This window comes from Phalacrocorax aristotelis, chromosome 1, assembly GCF_949628215.1.
Source record: "Phalacrocorax aristotelis chromosome 1, bGulAri2.1, whole genome shotgun sequence".
NCBI classification, from domain to species: Eukaryota; Metazoa; Chordata; class Aves; order Suliformes; family Phalacrocoracidae; genus Phalacrocorax; species Phalacrocorax aristotelis.
Window position 1 is genome coordinate 211091061 of NC_134276.1, and position 22040 is coordinate 211113100.

Sequence of the window (22040 nt, forward strand, 5' to 3'; positions counted from 1 at the left end):
GGGTTTTCCTTTTCTTTTTTTTTTCCCTTTTCCCCCCTCCTTCTTTGAAACAAGCCACATCTTGACTCATATGGTCTGATGTGAAAACCCACTCAGCTATTTGATAGTTGGGAAATCTAGATGAGACTGTAAGTTATTGCAAAGGAAGCCTGTGTGTGCTGTGAACTCTCCCTCTCACACACACAGGCACACACACACACACACGAGTGAGCTCTGCACTATGGTAGTACAGACAGCTGTGACTCCGGGTAGGACCCGAAGACTTTTATTCAAAATACCATATGGATCACTGAGGAGACGGAGTGTGGAAAGGGTAAGCCATGATTTCTTTGTCCTGAATGCATGCCCAGAGGATGAGGAGGGTACCATTTGATAGCAGTCGTCTGCCCCATTAGTAGTCAGAGCTAATAGGGGTTATGTTACACTGTGTAGAAATTACTATTGGTGGGACCTGTATGGTGATGAATGGGAATTAGTACTAGTCGGAGGCTGTGTGATAATTTGGGGTAGCGGTCAGTGCCAGCAGGAACAATAAGATAACATGCAGCAATTAGAACTAGTAAAGGCTGTGTGATAATACTTGGAGGTAATAATTGCTGAAAAGGGTCATTTTTAATAATCAATACTCATTGAGAGAGTGTGATGGCATATGGCAGCACCGACCTGTAGCAGTGGGAAGTAAATAATAATAATGTCAAACGGTGAATAGCGGCTCAGGCTGGTATGGAAGAGCTCTGTGTAAGTGAACACAGACGCAGATGCCCGCTAGTGTCTATCCCAGCAGAGACGTATAGCGAGCAGCGGGTGCACAGCGCCATATGGGCTATATGGTGCATGATGTGTTGCTCTGGTCAGTGCCAGCCAACATGACATGGCAGGGCTGGCAGTCCCTGGCTAGTCAAGGCAACGCTGTTGCTTTCTTGCTGTGGCGGGCGTAGCAGGGGATCCCGGGGATGTGTAATTATGTCATTAGTTTCCTGCAAGTGCATCACTTTAGCAGCAGTGCCCAGGGGACCGGGGGTGGACGGGGTCCCATCACTTTGAAGGATTGACAAGCTGACAAAAAGGTGGTGGCTGGGACGCAGGTCTCAGCTCAGAGAGTGGTGTGCACCTGTGGAGCACACACCGGGCACACACCGGGCGCACACCGGCTGCCAGTGCATTGCAAGCTTCCTCCACCGGAGCTGGCAGGGGCGGCACAGCCCCCCGGGGGATGGGAACACCTTGCACACCCCCTCTCCTTGTCATTGATGATACCCCCTTAAATGGTGCTTGGCTGGAGGGAATGGGCACAATCTGCATGCTCCCTGCTGTGGGGGGTTTGGGCAGAGTGCTGCGGGGGTGGGTGAGGGATGCTGCACCCGCTGGTCCATGGCTGGCAGCACATGTAGAAGCTCTGCAAGCCTAGAAATGCTCGGAATTGCTTCTTACAGGACTGAGGGAAACTTTTGCTCAAAGCATCTTTCTGCTGAAAAGCAGTTTTGCAGCAGCTGAAGCCACCTGTGAGTTTACTTTGGGTCTGTTGCATGCATCACTCAAAACAAACAAAAAAAAGTCTGTTTTCTGACATTGCAAACCAATTTTTTTTCCTTTTTTTTTTTTTTAACACTGTGCAAAGTTGTTTGGATGAATGCCTTGATTTTTTTAAGGAATATGAAAAAAAATCTCAAAAATTAAATGCAGGTTAAAAACTGTTTCTGTTAAACACAAAGCTTTTTTTTTTTTGTTTGTTTTTCTTCCTTATCCATTTGGCAGAAGGGAAAACAGAGTAACTTTGTGTCAACCTGAAATGTATTTTCTTTGCTTTTCCAGTCCGTCAAGCAAACCAAAGATAATCAATTATTCACACAGCTTTGGTCTGCTATTGTTTGATTGTTGTTTGCTGCTTTGGAGCACATTCAGATATGTCCCTCCTGGTAAATCTGGGCTTTGCAGTTCAAGATGCTGGTTCTAAGAGGGGCCCCGGGCAGGCAGCCCTGCCTGCACTCTTAACCTGCCCTGGGGACAAGGATTTTATTTGTGTCCCCTCTGCAGTGCCCAGCTCCACTGTAACATCAGCCAAGGGTGCCCCTCTGGAGAGGCACTGCTGTTGCTGCCCACTCACAGGAGATGGGTCAGTGTCTGGCAGCTTCGCAGCTGCTCCTGCAAGTGTGGGGAGGCAGAGAAGCTGGTGTCACCTGTCAAAGGCGGCTTCCTGCAAAGTCACAGATGATTCTTCTGCTGGGGCGATGTCTCAGCTGCTGCAGCATCCTCCACCACTGCCAGCCATGGCGGGCGCCTCCCCAGCTGGAAGGGCTCATGCTTTCATGCAGACCATACCCGAGGCCGATGAGCCCGGAAACAAGTCATATAACAGTGTGCAAACTGGGAGATTCACAGGATACAGTAAGAACAAAAGAGATAGACCAGCCTCCACCATGCACACACACATGACCTTTGGAAACATGCTGCCCATTCTGACCTACCTGAGCAACAGCTGCCTGAGTCCTCTGGCTTTGCTTTGTGCATTAGTCCATGTGATGGAGAGGTGTAAAAGACAGCAGTAGTCTCACAAGGTGTTTGCAGGAGGCAACCCCATGGCAGGGAGCTAGGGAAAACATGGAAATACCTGCAGGAGAAGGTGTCAGAGAAGGTCAGTATTTATATAGGAGGCAAGAACGGATGCGTAAGGATGACCAGCGTTGCAGGGAACTCGGCAGTGTGTACACACTTAACAGCTCTATGCACAGCTCAAGTGACCAGCTGCTGTCAGGGGGTTTTGTGTTGTTTTATTTTCACTCACATCCACAGTTTATTTCTCTCCTTCCCACTCCCTGACCTAAGGTTAGGGTGGTTTAGGCTTTTTGTCAGGCAAATGCTGGAGCCTTGCTATAAGGGTTGCCAGAGGATTTGGTAGGATGTTTTTTGCAACCGGCTCTTTTTTGTCCTAACTCTCTGTCCTTGCCATTTTTCTCTTCATCTCATCCCATTCTACCCCATCAGGCACCTGACCCATGAGGTTGCGGTCAACCTGGCTGAAGTATGCAGCTCTCTCTCCCTGGAGCCCCCCACCAGCCAGAGGTGGCAAGGCAGATCCCATGCACTTGGGGTCCTGAAGCCACACAGAAGCTGTGTTTCTAAACTCAGAGTCCACAAAATCCCACTATGACAGTGAGAGCCCAAAATACGCTCCCGAGTGAGCAACATGTAAAGCCTGAGATGTGAGAGATCTGTGCAATGCGTGGCACGGACCCGGCAGAACAGATGGCTTCGCAAACGCTTTTACAAGTCCAAATGAAAAAGGGGAGTGTTAAATATTAGCAGGTATGGCACAGAGCTCACCAAATATGTCAGATGGGGCAGAATTAAGTTTTGTGCTATGGGGCACACCAGCAGCCAGTGTCAGGACTGAGACATGACTTGGGTTCATCTAAGTCAATGGTGACGTCTGTGAGACTTCTCCATCCTGGCCAGCACCTCAGGCTGCCTTTGGGATCACTGCAGAGTCAAAATACTCTTTGGGGGTTGCAGAAATGGTTCCCTGAACACCCATGTTTGGCTGAATTAAAAACTCATGAAACTCCAGCCAGCTCTCCTTTATCCGGCATTTACAGGGACACCTTGTTCGGAAGAGGACCCCCCCAAACCAAGCAACATGAATCCAACTCAATATTTCCTAACACAGAGCCCTCCCCACCAGCTCTTCCTTCTCTGAGTCTCCTTCCCCCACCAGTAAACATGCATGTTAAATATGTAGTCCTTTCTCCCTCTGCATTATTAATGTGAGACAGTTTATGCCTGCGAGCTATCTTTATTACATCCATGTGCTGCGGATGTGTATGAGAGGAAGATGAATAGAGTCCTGCTAATGTCTAACAAATGCCTAGCACCATTCAGAGATCTCTTTCTGCTGTTGCAAGGCACTGGTAAAGAAGAACACATATTTATCCCTTCTCTCAAGACCTCACTGGCTATTTTCCAGCCATGGGAACGTTTCTCACAAAAAATCCAAGGCATTGTTTTTTGAGTTAGAAAACCTAGAGAAAACACGCAGCTTGCTTGTATTAAAAAAGAACAAGTCTGCCCTCTCTTCTGCCTTCAAGGCTCAAAGGATGGTACTACAGATGCTGTGGAAAAAAGAAGGCCATCTCCAGACTAAATGAAGTGCTGTAAGAAACAAATCAAGCTGGGAAAGTAATTTTAAATCAGGTCTTGCTGTTTGCACCCCAGCTTTAGTTCCCAGCTCTTAGCTATGGTAAATTAAAGGCCCTGTGCCCATTTGTGTCAGTGGATGCTTGCAGCTCAGCAGGATTTTAGTCTAGATTGCTTTTTTATTTCTTGTGTCTCGGAAGAAGATAAGCTAAGATTAAAAATGCATCCAGAGCCCCAAGCCAGAACTCCACTGTCCATTACACTAGTGTAAATCTATACTGGTGTGGAGCTGGGACTGGTAGTTACCTATGACACTTCCTCTCTGAATGGATATCCATGAGCACTCATTCATATCATGACTTTAAAACACACCAGGCAGAGATAAATCTGTAAATGGATATTTATTGCCATAGAAAACAGATGGCAGAAGACAAAGCTCTCATGTTCTTATCCCAAGCTGCAAGCATGTTAAGAATGCAGCAGGAAACGTCATTCCTCCTATAAATAAATTTCTCCTGAGAAGAGAGAACCCAGGGCTGAAAAAAAAAAGTCAGTCTTTCTGCTTTGGAGGCCAAGTCTGAGGCAGGTTTTCCCACGCTATTCTGCAGCTTATGGTGACCTTTGCTTTTGGCAAGGGAGGAGGTTGCCTTCAAGCAAACATGGCAAAAGAGTTCAGGTATGCCTTGCTGCTGCACTTTTACTACCCTGAGTTATTGATTTTCTTTTTCTACTGGACAAAGCGTAATTCAGCATTTAGCTCATTATTAATCAACTTTTCCAGCATGGATTCAAGAGCAAAGTGGTCAGAAACCTCTCACACCAAGTGTTGCAGTGCAGGGCTGAACGGGGTGGAACAAGGCAGATCTTGTGGTGTTCAAGGCAGAGTGGTCCTCATTTGTTAAACCTTCTCATGCAAACCTCTGTGAGTGATGCTGCGAGCACTCGCTCTGACACCACGACTAAGCGAGTGCTTCAAGGGAAGTTGGTCTTTCCAGTTCACGCTGTTTACTTGCAAACTCTTACACTGACAGGCAGGTCCTGCAGACCTTTGCTTAGCACCTTCAGAGACATTTTTTGGATTGGCCTCTTACCTTGACAGCATCACTACCAATCTGACAGACTGCTGAGGTGACAGCAGAGTTACTCAGATACTGTGGATAACAAAAGAACAGAGATATTTGAGTGTAGAAGTTGCCCAAGAGAGAAGAGAGACCTTGAAGCCAGGAACTCCTTTTGTCTTAGCTTTTTTCTGGAAGTCACTCAAGTCTTAAGGTGATGAAACCAATATACAAACTTAGACCAGGGAAAAAAAAAAACGACAGCATTTTGCAACATACTTTATTTGCAATGAATTATTCACCAGCCTTATAGACAAATAATTGTATCCAAAAAAAAAGAATAAGAGGATAAGCTTAAGTAGCAAAACTCGCCTGTATAATGCTCTGATATAATCACTGGTGACTGCCAAAACATCAATTTTTTCTGCTTCATCTGAGCTTTATCTTTTCTGACCTGTTCACAAGGTTTTTTTGAGGAATTGGTTTAATTTGAACTCTACCTAGACAGATAAATGCTTGGCACACCCTCTCAGGTATCTAGAAGTTGTAATATTTTGTGACACTTCTGAAAGGTGTAACAAACCAAAACAGACATTCCTGTGAAACGGATCAGGAGCTGTGCCAGACCTTATCCCCCCAAAATGCATGCAGGTTAACAGTGCAAGAGGTGAGGGCATGGCAGAGGCTAATAGATAGTGACTAGTGAACTCTGCAGAGTTCAGAGCCAGGATACAGCTCAAATTGGTTTTCAAATGATTGGAGCTTAATTGAATTATTGGAAGCTCTCAAGGCCTGGAGACCTCATGAGCAGAGGCTCTGTTGTGAAATTTCCAGTGCTTCTGATTCTTATTTTGATCAGAAAATGAAAAGCTTTTTTCATTGCAGTTTGGCATTTGTTGCCTTCGCATTGTCCAGACCCTGGGACAGCAAGGGTATGTCAGGGAACAGAATAAGGGCAAGCCAGGGCACAGAGGCTGGGAGCCAGAAATGAGCCAAATGTTTTGGATCTGGGTGAAGGGAATGGGGGTGGGGGGTGGGATGATGGTGTGTGGCAATCATGTGAATCCAGTTATAAAGCTTTGGAGGGAATGGAAATGCTTCTGTAGTTCATGGACCCTTTTGGTCTTCCAGCTAATAAGCCTGCTCAAAGGGCTTTCTCAGGTAGCTAGTGCCATGCCTGGATAATACCCCACCAGCAGCCCAAAGCTCAGGACTTACGATGGCTTAGCGCCAGAGTAGTTTGCCTCAAGGTCGTGCTCTATAGCCCAAAAGGCAGGAACTTACCACCCCTACTGGGAGCTTCCTCGAAGGGCTTTTCTATACAGAGAGTATGTTTCATGCAAGGTTGGCAAGTGATAGAAAATACAAAGTGGTAGCTTGTGTATTTGAAATACCTTCCAACCTGCCCAGCCCTGAAAACCTAGACCTAACTCAGCTTCTAGCCAGGCCTTATCCTTGGAAGGGCTTAGACATGCCTTCAGCTGGATTTTGAAGTTCAGGCACAGAAAGCCTCTAGATTTTGTCCATTCATGATCCATACAAGGGATTGCTTAAATGTTGCTTCAACAATTTCCTGAACTAACAGCATTTTCAGGTATCAAGTGCAAAGTATGACACATACCTTTTCCACTTCTTAATTTCTTGATCAACCTTTTCAGTCATTTAGATCAGGATACTGTAAGCGTACGGGGGGAAAAAAACAAAACAAAACAAAACAAAACAAAACAGTGGATGAGCAACAAACTTAGCCTTCATAAAGCTTTTCCATTTTCACTTTTGAGACATCTTTGGTCCAGACTAGGCACCAACACAGATCTGTGACTTTAGTCACAGTGACTTTAGTGAAGCTCAAAAGCACCAGGGCCCCCCTATCCAGCCCGACAGAATCATGAAGGAGGCTTTTCTGACCAAAAGGAAATTTGTTCTGTAGGTAGTCACACCGTTTCTGTTTTGCTGATTCAAGAAGTTCAGAAAGTTGGATTTAGATTTCAAACATGCTTCCAAACTTCCTGGTCAAACTTTCTGTCTGAGCTTGGCTAATTTCCTATTGAAGTCTATATTATCCTCATTGTTTAAATCATTTCTAATGGCTTCAAAGAAATGGTGACTCTTCATCCTACCAGCAGATGGATATGAGTGAATCTTACACTACAGTTTTTATTGTTGGGCCAAAAGTATCAAACTCTCCAAACTGCACAGGCAAGGAGCACAATTAGTCTCCACTTCCCAAAGATAACACATGAAAAGCTTTTGAAAAGATAATGGGCTGCAAATGATGCCATTTAGTCACCCGCACACACTCTACAATCCAGCTGTACTTCTGGAATATATTTAGAAGGCGTAATTAGTGTTGTGCACACTTTGAAGTAAGTGAGCAAGTTTCTCAACTGCGGTTGAAATTCATTTTAGTTTTAAGCACTCCCTCTATAAAAGCTACCGAGTCATAATGGGGTGGGACCATGGATATCTATTTTTTCTCCAGGTTTTGCATCATCATAGACTAGTTAAACTCCATGTGAAACAATAGGTGAGGACCAATAACCTGCAATTAATGTTGATGCACTAAGCATCTGCCCTTTGGAGATCTACATGCAGAACAAGTACCATTTTACTGTTTTATTATTTTAGTTCAGAATAGAAATCGCTGCAAGAGTGACCCAAATTGGTCTAACTCAAAAGTTTCCGCCACAGAGTTTCCACCCTGCCAACTCCCAACAGATGAGTGATGGGATGAGGTGTGTTTTGGAGAAACTCATCTAAGAGAGATTAAAGGTAGGGGGTTTATGTTCATGCTAGTGTGTATTTCCCATGTCAGCTGCCTTCCACTTGTACCTTCAGCCAGCCTACATTTACAAGTTTGTCATGCAACTGTAATAATTTTTACTACCTTTTTAGGCCTCTTCAGTAGTCAAAGAAGAGGGAGTAATCTGTGTCTTCTGGTGACAACTGATCCTAATATCTTAAAAGACAATTTAGGATGGGATTAATTGCTCTCTGTGTAGACATACATCTTCCATTAACTGTAGAGGGAACAAAAGCCTTTCCAGTTCGTGGAGGCAAACACAGACTGCCATGTCTGCTCTGCATGCTTACTCTTGGAGACCAGATCCAGATGGGGCATCCATGGCCATCTTCTGGGTTAGTCTTCCACGTTTACATCCTTGCAGACTGGAGGGTAAGGGCACCAGAAGTAGATCATTGAAAATGCACAGTGTAGCTTTATGACCTTGACAAAATGCCAGATACCTCACCTGAGTACAGGGCAGCTGGGGAGGGGACTGGCAGCAAGAAAGGGACTGGATCCTCTATTTGCACCCTCCCCAAATGCCTCTTTCATTGCAGGATAGATATAATCTGACATTCAAAGCAATATGTATCTTGTATCAGTTCCTCTGCATAAATGCCTGTATTTACTGCATCGGAAAGAGATGCTGAGGTCTGGCTGGGTAACAGCACTCTGAGATGCTCAGGGGAAGAGCACAGGATCAGTGTACTCCCCTGATCAGTGTGATCCATGAAAAATTGCCGCTCTTCAGAGAGGAGAATGCCAACATCCTTTTCTTCCTCCACAGCACTCCAAAAAGGCTCTCCAACCTCTTACCTTTTGCTGTACATTCAGTAGCCACAGTATGTCTTTAACCACAAGGTTTGTCCTGCATAGGTTGTAATATTATCCACAATGCTTTGGAGCATCTGAGAAAGCTGAATGAGGACAGCAACAAGTTACTTTCTGTCTTTCAGTCTTCCTTTAATCAATCTTAATGCATCAGCAGACAGCAGGGAGGAGGAGGAGTAAGGTTAAAACCCCACAGGCAGTTTGTCCTCATTAAAGGTCCATATTTTCACAGAAAACCAAGAAAAGTGAGTTGCAAATATTTCATGTGCTCTCCTTTCCTCAGAGCTGAGCTCAAAGCTGTTACTCTGGCCTGAGAGCAGAGCTTGGAGTTCCCAGTTTTTGAAAATACCATCCAAGAAAATCTGTCAAGGCTAATATGACGGATGGGCTATTGCAAGAGGGAAGCTTGGCAATCCTAGGTCACAATGTAAAATGATTCCTTATAATATATCAGGCTTTACATATTACAAAGGCTCCGCAGACATTGATCCTCTCCAGACCTCTGGAAGACCCAGCCAGTGCTGTCGTTCCCACTTGCCAGCCAGGATGCATTCAGGGTAAAAGCCAAGGTGAACTGCCAACACCATGCAAATCTGGGCATGTTTGAAGCAGGATCAAATTTCAGGGCTCTCATTAGCTGGAAGTGCACATCCACATCCCCTTCCTCCCTCTCCAGCATCCACCCACCCAACTCATGCTTGCAAACCACACCAGAGACTGGGAGGAGGCATTCTAATTTTCATAATTTCCACTCTGAAATGTTGGAAAACTTCCTTTTTCCATCTTGGACTTTGCTGGAATGCAGCCATCATGTATCCTACTGTAAACTTTCAAATGCACCAATAGCGGCAGTTTCCTGCAGATGAAAAAGGGCTTGCTGCAGTTACAGCATGTGTGAACCTGGCCAAGAAGAGTCATAAAACCAGAGGACGTTGATTTTTAAAAGCACAGTTATGTTAGTGCATTCCAACACATCCAATCAGTGACCGGAGAGCAGTTAAAGTGGCCTTGAGGCCAACCTCCAGCTTCTGGAGGATGGCATCAGGAGAAAGATAAGCAGGCTGATGCCAGTGGATGATCTAGCCCCTTTTCCTTCTGATCGCTCACAGCAGACTGTGCGGGGCTGGCCAGACTCTGAGTTGCAGCAGCATTTTGAAAATTTTTCATTCCTAAGCTTTGTTTTATACTAATCCACAGATGCTGTTATCTGCCCTAGACTGGAAGGGAAGTTGCTGAAAGATTCAGGACAAGGGTGTAGGCAACATTAATGCTTTCCTGCAAAGGCCAAGAGATGCTGTGAGGTCTCTGCACATCCCTTATAGGGCCCAGCACTTGTGTTTTGACAGAAGTCAGCACCTTCCCTTTCCCAGGGGTCCTCTACTTAAGGGGCTTAAGGTGAAAGAACCCCATTTTGGAAGGAAGGGAGCAAAATATTTCTGAAGTCAGCACCTTTTAGAGAAATCCCAGGTGGAAACCCACAAATCCAGATACCCTGAATCACTTGAAGATGGACCAGGCATCCTCTGCAGCCCATGATATGTACCACCATGCTCTTGCATCCAGCCCCTCTCCCGTGATGTCAGCCCTTTGCAGAAGAGACTGCAGGACTAGCCTCAAATTCCCTGGGCACTGGCCTCTGAGAAACCCTCCGTTGTTTGTGTTTCATAACGATTCCCCATCTGGGAGGCACTGGCCACCTCTCCCTCCCAGTTCCTAGCTTGCGAAGCCAAGAAATACCAGCATGAAAAGGTCCACATTCTCTTATCCTGGAATTAACTGACCACGTCTGGTCAGACAGGGACAGAGCCCAGAATACCATCTACATGGGCTTTTCTTTCCCATGACAGTTTCCCAGTCAGAGCTTGAGTAAACATGAGGTCATCACCAATTTATAATTGCTGAGATTTATGCCTTTCCCAATCACATTTTTATAGAAGCAGCACTATGCTTTCATTCTTGCTATTCTGCCTGTATCTTAATCACTTTTCTGACAAAACCAAACACCCTATTTTGAAATCAAACAGATTCACAGAGGGGTTACCTGCCAAGGCAGTGGTTCTTGTCTGACTGGACCACTGCCCTGTACACCGTTGATTTTGGTGGGCTTCAGACATAACGCTTCCCAAAGACTGTTCCTCTCACTGCACAGAATAAGAGCCCTATTTTTACAGCTTTGATGCATTTGGGACAAGTCTCCATTGCTCTTTAGACCAAGGCAGCCACTCAATGGGGCTGTTCTCATAGATGAGTACCCTGTTTCATCTCCTTCTCATGCTGGAGAGACTGACAATGGAAGTTTGTCTTGCCTTTGAAAGGTTGTGGCATGGCTTTGTCAATTGATGCTTGTCTGTAACAAGGCTGAACCCCAGTTCTTACCCTTACTGTCAGGGCCCTTCAGAGGTTGTTCTTCGACTCATTTGTGCATGGCTTATTAAGGCCACTGGACCATGCACTGCCAATACTTCTCTGTGGGCTGAAGGCAGTCACGCAGGCATCAAGAACACCTCACCATCCTAAACAGATATGGAGAGGGAGCCAAATCAGGGCAACGTAACACCAAGACCCATGAGCGCAGATCAGAAGACCTTCAGCCCCATGCGATCTTCGTGTCTGGGTAGAGATCGTGCTGTGACTAGGTTGCATCTGGAGTCTCATGGCGTGTGTGCTGCCTGGGACCTACAGGAGAGGGCATGGCATGGCATTTCAGGCTGACACGGAGGGCCTGGTGGGAACTGCCCAGAAGAAATGAGGGCAATCCTGCGTGTGGTTCAAAGAGAATTGCATGGATAGAATATATGGCCCTAAGCAATGAAGAAGTGAGTTTATTTCAACCACATAAAGCTATTCAACTTGTGAACAACATTAGCGGGGTTTTGATCACTTTTTTCCGAGCTACTGTGGCGCTTGGGCAGAACTTCCAAGTTCATCATTCTCTTAAAAGTTCCTATATTTGTTTTCCTTAGACTTGAGACTTCTGTTAAAAAAAAGAAAATCTGCCATATCCTTCAGCTGCAAATGATTTAATCGTTCTTGGCTTTGTGTGATCTGAGTATTTTCTTGTTCTCTTGCTTTGCAGCTGTGACCTACTTACTTACAAGCAGGAAACAAACCCCAGAATCATTAGACATTCTGCCTGGCTTGAAGAAGGGGAAAAAATAAAAATCTCATGTGTTTAAATACTAGGATGTCCTTCTTAATAACAGGAAGTCAAGCTCCAGATAGCAACAGTGAACATTTGAATTCTTTGTGCATCAAGATAAGGACGGCAAATTGCTTATGGGTTTTATTTTTTATGGCATGGATCTTTTGGGGACAGGGGAAATGAAAGCCACTTCTAACAGCCAAAATGGGTATGAGTCATAAATTTCTAAATCAAGAGCCTAAATCCTCTTTGTTTTGAGTTCTGAACAGCTTCAGTCTGCTGTCCATAGGGACAATGAAGTGACTGACTTGCTGCTTCGATCTGGCAGCTTTCGATCCATTTTCTCCTCTTTTCAGGAGGTGTGAGCAAACAAGCTAGACTGTGAGTTTGGGTTCCACGCTGCAAATCATCAGGTTGGAAGGCAGAGCGTGGGGGAGGTTGATTAACTGCTCTCCACCTCTGCAGATGGAGTCTGGGCTACTATTTATACCTCCCGAAACTCAGCACCCCGTCTGGATATGCTGGTGGGCATGTGGCTGTAATAGTAGCTATAAAAAGCAGCCAGAGAAAGGGAAAGCTAGGACTATCAGCCTCTGTGACTGGCTGTCCCACACAGGCACTTCAGTCCTCTTTTCCCTGTTTATCCGCAGCTCTAGTATCAGCTCAATAATACAAATCTCTCAATGCATCGTGAGGCAATAGAAGCTGATGTTTGTACAGGGTTTTAAGCCAAGCAGCAACAGAAGTGCAAGTTATCATCTTCTGTCAACTGTGCATGCATTATCACTGTAAATGGCATGGATCCAGCGCTGTCCTACAACGCAAATAGAGATTTTCCATTAGCACAAGCCACGGGGGTCTGTGTTTTGGGAGCAAACAGGGTAGAGGTCAAGTCTTATGCTCTACTAAGAAGGTCTAACTGGTCCCAGCTGGGGAGATGGTCTCAGCGTGAAGATCAGCTGCAGTACAGTAATCCCCCTATGTTGACTCCTGAGTTTCCCATCTGCAGATTAATTGTGCTGTGGCAATAGAAACAGCCAAACCGCCCCACATGAGTCAGCCCCAGTGCAGATGCCATGAATGAGTGTGCGAGTGTGTACATGCACTGTGTTTTGTGGTGTAAACAGCTCGGCATGGCTCGCTTTGGAACCTGTCTATGCCAGAGTCAACGGAGCCATCACCCTCCTCCACAGTACCCTCCCCACATACATTTAGCACAGCCTGGATGTATATAGCACTACTCCCACAGGGAGCGTATATACACATAACCAGTCTTCACCTCAGGAACGTTTATTTACCTATTCACCTATTCACACTCATTTTGATAATCAGTGTAGGAGCTTTCAACACAGAGGGTATGTTATCTATCCAAGATATCTTAATTATTTCTGCTTTTTTCTGCATAACTCTTGTGCAATATGACCAGTTGGCTTTCTAGCAGGCTGAATACATATCTACTTTCTAATGTAAAACAGTTCCCCTGAGATTTCATAGCAAATGCCAGTGAATTATTCTACTGAGTAAATGGAGACACGTAAAGTTATGTGACTTGTCTAATGTTGCTCAGGAAACTGATGACTTTTCTGGAATAGGACCTGATCCCTCCTTATTTCTACCTGCTTATATTATATCTTTCCTCCCTGTCCAGTGACAATTACATTCTAACCAGCAAGACCAGTATTTATTTGTAATGATCATTTATAAGGAACTTCAAAATAAATTAAACATATGAGCTTTAACTTAGGCAGGAGCAGGCTTTCCTACCTATAAGCAAGATCAAATGTAAGAAATCTGGACCACTGATTTTCTAAAATATGTTTCCTTTGCCCTCCTCCTTTTTAATGAAATGCTCAGCTCTAGTCTGTGAACAGAAAGGACTTTGTATTAGTCATTGAATGCAGTGAGTGTTACCACTGGGTCTGAATCAGACAAACTACTTAAATATATCTGCAGGATAAGTTGTAAGAAAATGTTCTGCTGAAATGGGCCATTTGTGCCATATGTGGGCTTGTTTTGCATAGACAGCAATGCTGCCCTTCATTACATTATCCATCTTGCCATAGGGCAAAACTGCAGACTGGCTTTCTATGAGCCACCAGATTTGTCCTCTCCCAAGCAAATAGTGCCAGTTAAGAGACACCTGCAACGTGAAGCAATGTCTCCTCCAAACCACAGCCCACAGACAAGGCCATTTTGCCAGCTTGGCCATCATCTTCTGGTACGGGCTGGGAAGCACAAGCTAAATGTGTAATTCAGAATGATATAAACATAGGGGTGCAAGGGAACCTCTCATAAAGGCAAATACTTGCTCCAGCCACCAAAGGAATAAGAGAAAGCTTGAAAGAAGAAAAGTGTAACTGAACAAGTGTGTGACTCTGTGAACAGTGAGGTGTTTTCAGTCTGCAGTCTGAAATTCAGTGTCCACTTGATGGGCACAAGCACAGGTTTGTCTCAGGTTCATATTGCTTCACCCTGAACCTTGCCAGAGGCTATTTTAGACACAGGTGAATAACATGGAAGGAAAAAAAGCCTCCTAAGCAGGCTGTGACTTTTTTCTGTTTTCTTCTGCCCAAAAATAATTCTCCCAAACATTTCTGCACATAATACCAGGGAGCAGCGTGATGATAAACCTTGTGGCGATGGGCATGTGCAAGCGCATGCTGCTTTGATTGGACACCCTGGTCACAGGACATTACAGTCCCCAGAGGGATCAGAGTTAATCATAAGCTTGGGTTTCCAAAGTGAATAATCGTATTTAAGATCTCACCATTCACTTTCTGCGGCTGTTCTGCACTATTTACTTAATAAGTTGTCCTGACCTACATCCCCTCCTGCAGACTCATTCACCACAGTGTTCGCGGAGAAAGAGGATTGAATAGCAAATCTCTGCGCAATCTCTTTCACGTTCCTGCATAGTAGAAGTGAAATCACTTTAGCTGGTGGAATATTAGGGACAAGTACAAGCCTAGCTTTATAGGATTCACCTACTTTTAAACCTTGTTAAATCACTAACACAGCTTACTTTAGGAAATGAAATGCGTATGATTTGAGGATATGACATACTCTCCTGTGTCAGTCAGTAAAAGCTCTCTAAAGTGAGGACACGTACAGCCTTACACAGAAGGAGCTGCTGTTCACATAATGATAATACTTGGCACTACCAGAGCACTTTACATTTTCAAAGAGCTTTTGAAATGTTATGATCAAGGTGGATGACTGGAATAGTAAATTTTCATTCAGTTATTACCGTGAAGCAGCATTTCATTTCATTACGGAACATTTTAGGCCATATGGACTCATGAGAACATCTTGAGGAAATTGGCCAGGATTTCTGACTCGTGATGTTTGTTCTAAAATGTAACCAACAGGGAAGGCTTCAGTTTATTGAATTTTCTCTGCAGGGGGGTTGTAGGGCTGTCAGTGGTGGCAGACCAGGCGGTAAGGGGTGGAGACTCTTTATATCTGTGGTTTTGGTAGCAAGTGATGGGTGAGGGTTAGAAGGTAACTGAAACAATGCATGCATAGCCATCACATTCGCATGGAGCAGCAGCTCTTTGGGGAGATACTTCCAAGTACAGCTTCTTGACCTACAGCTCCAGAGAGGTGAGCTGTGGGTGTTGGTGTTTCCTCTATAAGTCGGCAAATGTTCAGGCATGTTCATTATCCAGGTGTGTGGCCCAGCCAGGCTGAGGTCATGATCTTTAGCAATCCAGAATGGTTATGGGTCAGTAGACCCTTAGCTGATCAAAGCTCTCAGCAGACCCGGTATGGACAGCCATACTTTATTTTCACTCTTTTTAAATTCAGGTGAGTGTCCTTTGCCTAGAACATATATGTTATATAATATAGCCCTCAAAGTCTGAGGACTTCTTTCTTCAACTCAAATGTCATTCCGAGTTCCTTTTAACACCCCTCCCTCAAACCTTTCCTTATAGGGAAAAAGTACAAAGTCTGGCAAAGGTACAAGAAATAAAGCCAATAGTATCCTGTCCTTGCACCCTGGGGAGCTCCCACTGGACACACAGAAACCCTCCATGGTCCCTCTTTGGGTGGCAGCAAGGCTACTTGTCAGCGGAAAGACAGAGAAGCCAAATGGGTCAGCATGAGGGATGAGACCACCTTGGTTGGGGTGAGAATAGGGCACACAGAGGCTCAGGTTCTCAAGCAGATTCGGTGCCCAATGTCCATTTAGAAATCTTGGCAGAGTTTGTGGTTCAGCGCAGTTGCAGAGGGGAGGTCACTTCTGTAAGTCCCCACCAAGAGCTCTGGCTCTGTGTGGGCACGTGTGAAGGAAGGCGGGGATGGCTCCTTCTTCGTGTGTTCAGTCACTTGGCAGTGGGTCATCTCTAACTGTTCAATCATATCAGCCATGAAAACGATGCGCCATTAAGGTACAAAGAGAAAAATGCAACTAGTTAAAATCTCAAAAAAAATCATCTCCAACATAAAAAAGCATGAAGCTGCAACATGAAAAGGAACTTTAGACAGAAAGATCTAACAACATTAATCATCTTAACATTTTAGAGAAATAAAGATCAAAAAGGCTAATGGATTTGAAAAAAAACCTAAAAGACCACATTGGGCTGGAGCTGCAGGGACCGTTGGGGCCATATGTTGAGCAGAAGCAGGATGTCTCTGGTATGTCTACAGCAACCTCAAAGGAAACCGCCCTCCACCCGGCATGTCTGTCTTTCAACGCGCCCAAATACATCCACACCCATCGGAAAGTTGTGGGTAGAGATTTACTCTAGAGCGTGCTGGAAAGACATGCTGAACTCCTCCTTCCGAGGCCAGAATATACAATCTGCCTAAAGGCAAAACACGGACCCATCTCTCGAGTTCCCAGAGCAGGCAGCGTCTACCTACATCAGTGCACGGCTGTGATTTGCAGGGTCTGCGGTGCAGAGGAGCTGTGCTGGGACTTGGCCAGGGAGTCCACCCCCAGCCTTCAAGGCTTGGTTGCAGTCACATGAAACAACACAGCAGCCCAAAAGGTTTGGGTTTTTTTCTTTTTATTTTTTTTATGGGAAGTGAGGAGCTATTTTTGTACCCTAGTAACAGCCTTTGGACTGTCAGTAAAACGTGGGAGGTTTCATAGTAAATGTTTTGCCTGACATTTTCTCAGAAACAGCAGGAAATAATCAGCACATAATTAGAGAGGCTGTCTTGAAAAGACCTGCAAATGTCTATAGATCTATGTAGAGTGCAAAGGGCTTTTTTTTTTCTAGTTGACCTCAGAGTGTTTTGTAGAAATATAAGATGATTTTACAGAAATGACTCAAAGTGTATAACAGCAGAAGAGCCAAGCTGCTGATTCTTAGTAAATTTTTCTCCTCTCTTCTGCCATTCCCTGTAGGAATGACCTCTTCTGACCTTTTTGGCTAAGTAAGAACACCTTCTGTAATGTCTCCCTGGAAAAGAGCACCTTTGGTGCTGTATCCCTTGGCTGTGGAAAGGGTGGCACCTTGGTGGCTGTGGAGAGGGAGAGGATGGTCTGTCTTTGCCTGGGAAACGTCTGTGGTTGCAATTTCCTTGGAAGCTGCAAGGTGGGATGGGAAATCTGTATTCTGTCAACTTTTACCCCTTCAAAAAATAGTATGCGTCTAATCAGGGGGAAAACCTCCACAGGAAACCGAACAATTTGCTCTAATCATAAAGGTAAATCTACACACTGAAATGCTCACTGGGCCTCCTATAGACTCAAGTGACTCCTAAGGAGAATGCTTCAGTCTATCAGTTAAATAAATACATAGGGGAACTGTTTTCAGAAAGTCTGATTATGTCATCAGCCGAGTGAAAAGGCTCCTTCAGAGCTGCCCTCATCTGTTGAGTAATTACCGAGTTGGGACAGGGGTCTGAAAGTCTCCTTTCGAGCATACGGAAAGACTAGATGCACATGTGGAGTGGCTAATTTTAAAACTGTGGCATATCTCCATTTCCCCTCCTCTCCCCCTTGCAGAATACCAAAGGGGTTAGGTCACATCCCAGAGCAATCACTTGCTATGGTTTCTTTTCCCCCCTCTGTTTTCCTTTATCAAACACATTTCTTTCTTTTCCTCTCTCGTGTTCCCAGGCAGAGATCTTGTATACTAGGCTGTAGCCTGAAGCAAATATTGTCTAGTCACGTTATATTAAAAAAACCCACCTTTCTTCCAAATAAAGCTTTATAATGGAGATGTTCGTGGTCCCTTGTCTACATTGCTGCTAATGGGGGCAGTGTGTTACCTAGTTTACAGGCAGGCAAAGAAATAACCGAGAGGCGATGAGCACAGGGAGACTAGCAGCAAAGGCTGGACACCAAGAAAACAGATAGGCAAGGACAGAGGGAGGAGGAAAGAAAACTACACTTTGCAGAATTAATAGCTTCTAACAAGTTTGAAGGAAATATTATTACGATTTTATTACAATATTTTATGATGCCACTCTAAAAGCTATGTTCTGAAGAAGCAATTAGGCTGAGAACATTAATTTTGCAGCTGTATTTTCCTGGCGTTCCACCTGCCCTGTCAATGAGCTGATGAGCATCCTTGTGCCATTATCGTGACACACTACTGGCTTCATGCTCTCCAGCCCTCAAAGATCAAATTATGGATGGGGTCAGGGTGGGACAGACCTGCAGAAAATCAACCAGAGATTAATATTCCTGATCCTTCCCCATCCAGGGAGTTGAATCAGAGAAGAAATTGAGGCTTTTGGGAAATTACAGCTTCTCAGCTCTGCTAAACCAGAAGCTTTAGGGGCTCACTGCATGCAGGTCCCTCATGACTTCAACTCAAAGTGGTGTTGTCCTATCTACCCCTCTAAAAAGTGCCTCCTCAGAAGTACCTCCATGTAGGCACTCCCCAGCTGACTCCCACCTGCTCCCTCCAAGTCCCACTGCCTTTTTGTGCACATTCCTCTGAAGGGAAAGTAAAATGTGTGAAAAATAGCACCAACAGGCAGCTGTCTCCAAGGGCGCTGGCTTGCGCTGTGCCTTTGGTAAAAATACTTCCGCCTCAGTTTCCCCACCTGGTTATTAAACTTTAGCCCATAGGTAGAAGGAGCACTCATAGGATTGAGTTGGAAAAGCTGTTGCGATTTGAGTGCATAATTTTGTGGTGATTTGACTGAACTGCAGAATCCTTGTGTTGATAATGTATTTTCACCCTCACCGAACCTGTTCCCTCAGCCCAGCTCATCATAGATGTTGACAGCATTGAAGACTCCACCCAGACAAGCTGCTCCTGGGGGGAAATGGGCAGGGAACTCATCTCTTCTCAACACCTGTTTTAGAAAGGGATGCCAGAAGTGGATCTTTGCACCCATAGACCAAAAAGAGTGTTTTGGCATCCAGCTCATATGGAGGGGCTTGTATTGCATTCTCCTGGGCTTGCTTAGATGAGACCCACCCCTATGAATGCAAGGTCAGCAAGGGTTAAAAATACGTCCACACCAGCTGAATCAGACTGACTTTAAATGGGCTTGTTTAATCCGCGCAACCTTCTGAGATATCACCCCTTGGGTAAATAAGGTGCATAAGTCTCATATAAAGATTAAGTCCCCTTCTGAGTCTAAAAATATAAAGGCTCCAGAACAGACAGTTGGGTAGAAAAAAGACTGGAGCGTGACTGTGCAATGGCTAGTCAACACACAAAACAAAGGGTGAAATGTTGCATGTGGCAAAGCTGTCTTCTCAGCTGTTCTTCAGAGTGTTTGAAAGAGTTAAGCCCAGTACTGGAATGTCTTGGGAATGTTGGCAGAGGGAGAGCGAGTGGCTTTTTTCCTCCCTCTGGATGGAGTCCCAGGACTGAGCTTGCAAAGTGATGACTTTGGATCCAAGTTTGCTTCTTGGTTCTGTAGCGGAGAGCTGGGAATTGATGCAGTGTAACTAAGAAGCCCTTTGCGAGGGATGTGCAATTGCTGTACTAAGTCAGGAGAGGTATTTTTACCTCTTCCCTGCTCATCCCTGGGTGCAGAAGAACTTGCTTTGGGAAGATACACGGAGGGAGAAACCACATCCTGAAGGGCGTGTGCGAAGGGAGAAAGACACATCCCCAAACAGTTTATTTTGGCTGCTGTTTTTTGTTGTCGGGTTTGGTTTGGTGGTTTGGGGTTTTTTTTCCTTTCTTTTCCTTCTTCTTTGATGGAAATTGCAGTGACTTTTTAACCTTGCAGTTCATAAGGCGCCTTGGGATTAGCTGATTGCCTCCAAGCAGGGAGTCCAGGGTGTTTCACACGGGGAGCTGGCATGGCTGCTGTGCTCTTTGACTTTGAGGATCTGCTATACAGCTGGGACAGCCTGGTGTGGAGCCTGACGTCCCGGGCTCTGAGGACTTGCCGCTTTGGAAACCTGAGGGTCCTGCAGCTCATGCTGAAGCCATGGTGCATTTCCAGAGCCGTGTATCAGGTAGGGTTACAAAACACCAGGCCAGATGCCCAAACTCTGGTGCTGCAGAGGGGAAACACCCCAGGGAGTTGCACAGGGTCCTGTCCTGTTCCTACCAACTGCTTTGGGTCCTACCACAGGTGGTGGGATAGAGGAGACACTGTGGGCAGGGGAGGTCTGGAGGAGAAACGCAGTTTTGAGGATGATGGTGGGATCTTCCATGGCTGAACATGGTCCAAACTCTGCTTCCCACAGAGCAGAGGGGAATAAGTCAATGCAAATTAATGGTCACCCTGCTATATCCCCTTTCCTTGAGCTTAATACTCAATAAGTACAGCCAGCCTTACCTGTGCTGCATCCTCAAGCTGTCCCTGCTGCTGCACAAATGTCATTCATAATTTACACAGAGGAAGACACCTAATGTGTGGAAAATGGGCAAACACAGTGGGTTTTAAACTGCAGAAGCACTAGTTAATCCTACTTGACTTGTGCAATGCTTTCTGACTGCTTAGTCTTGCAAAGTCCGAGGCGTCTGATTGTCTAAAACTTTTGTTTTACTTGGTGTGTTTTATGTGGTATAGAGAGGTTTGGGGCTTGGTCGACTGGCTTCTCTGTAGAGTTACGCGAACTGCTTGCAGCTTGAGGTATAACAAAACAGCTCTAATAAAATGTGTGTTTCTGAGACTGGCTAAACTGTGTTAAATAAATTGAACATCACAGTGAAGGCACTAGAACTGGATGCCACTTTGAATAGCAAGTCATTCCAGTCCATAGGTTGAAATGACACGGTAAACCAACCAATATCCATCTCGTCTGCTTTTTTAATCAGCCTCAGACAACTAAGGCTCAACATTTATTCTGCTGCAGGGACAAACCCCTTACAATATTTATCAACATCACAGATTTGGCTAATGCTGGACACTGGATTGACTGATCGGTGTTTGGATTTGGAAAAGGCATTTTCTGCTACTCCCATTTGCTTGGTATTTTGCTTTTCCTGTGCTTTGGAAGTCTCCATGTGTGAAGCCAAGTTATACAGAAGGCAGATTAAAAGCCTTTAGAAATTGTGTGTGTTGCTTAGAGGGAGAGCAGGGCAAGGCTCCTAGTAATTTCAGCAAACTTTGAACCAGCTTCTAATCACGCTCTGGTTTCAGCAGGCTTCAGGAATAGATTTTATGGCCTTCTTTGGAGTTCAGTAGGCACAGGCAGCATGTTTATTTTAAGTATTTGTTTGTTCTGAAAGATGCCTGCAGCCAATAACACAAACTCATTACCCAGAAGGACCCCTCATTCCACTGATTGCCCTGGTGGCCCCAGGGCACGTCTTTGAAACCCCCAGGAGAGGTACCACAGTAATGGCTCCAAGCAAACCAAGCTGCTCTCCCTGGGCTGCGCTTGGTCTTGGCCAGTGTGAACCTACAAGTCAGTCTGTGGTGTGGGGTTGCCCCATCCTCTCTCTGCAGCTTGTTTTAGGACCCTGAATCTGAAACCAATTAGCTCACATGGGCCTGGGAAAAGGGAGGGGGAAGCAAGAGGGCTTAATGCTAAACCCCTTTTTTATCCTCCACCCATGTAAAACTATGCAAGGAACTAGTTTTTAGATGTGTCCAGATTCCAATTACAAATAACCTAGACCAGCCTACACACCATGTGTCAGGGCATGCTACTGCCTGGGATAACTCCCAGGATTGGTGGCCTTTTAACAGATTTACTCTGTTGTGAGCACTG

General features: G+C 45.2%; 1 protein-coding gene across 6 annotated transcripts in view; it reads left to right on the forward strand.

Moving 5' to 3' along the window:
- The window catches only part of FRMD4A (FERM domain containing 4A), a 383005-nt gene that overhangs the window by 171803 nt on the left and 189162 nt on the right, over positions 1–22040 (forward strand). For 3 of the 6 annotated variants that reach the window (XM_075081545.1, XM_075081547.1, XM_075081549.1), the window contains exon 1: positions 19896–20333. The exons of 1 other annotated variant lie outside the window; for it this stretch is intronic. In XM_075081545.1, the coding sequence (XP_074937646.1) occupies positions 20175–20333 (159 nt within the window). In that variant the 5' untranslated portion in view covers positions 19896–20174. Of the gene's footprint in view, positions 1–205; positions 314–19895; positions 20334–22040 lie in introns of those variants that run through there. 2 more of the 6 variants (XM_075081548.1, XM_075081550.1) reach the window with 1 other exon arrangement.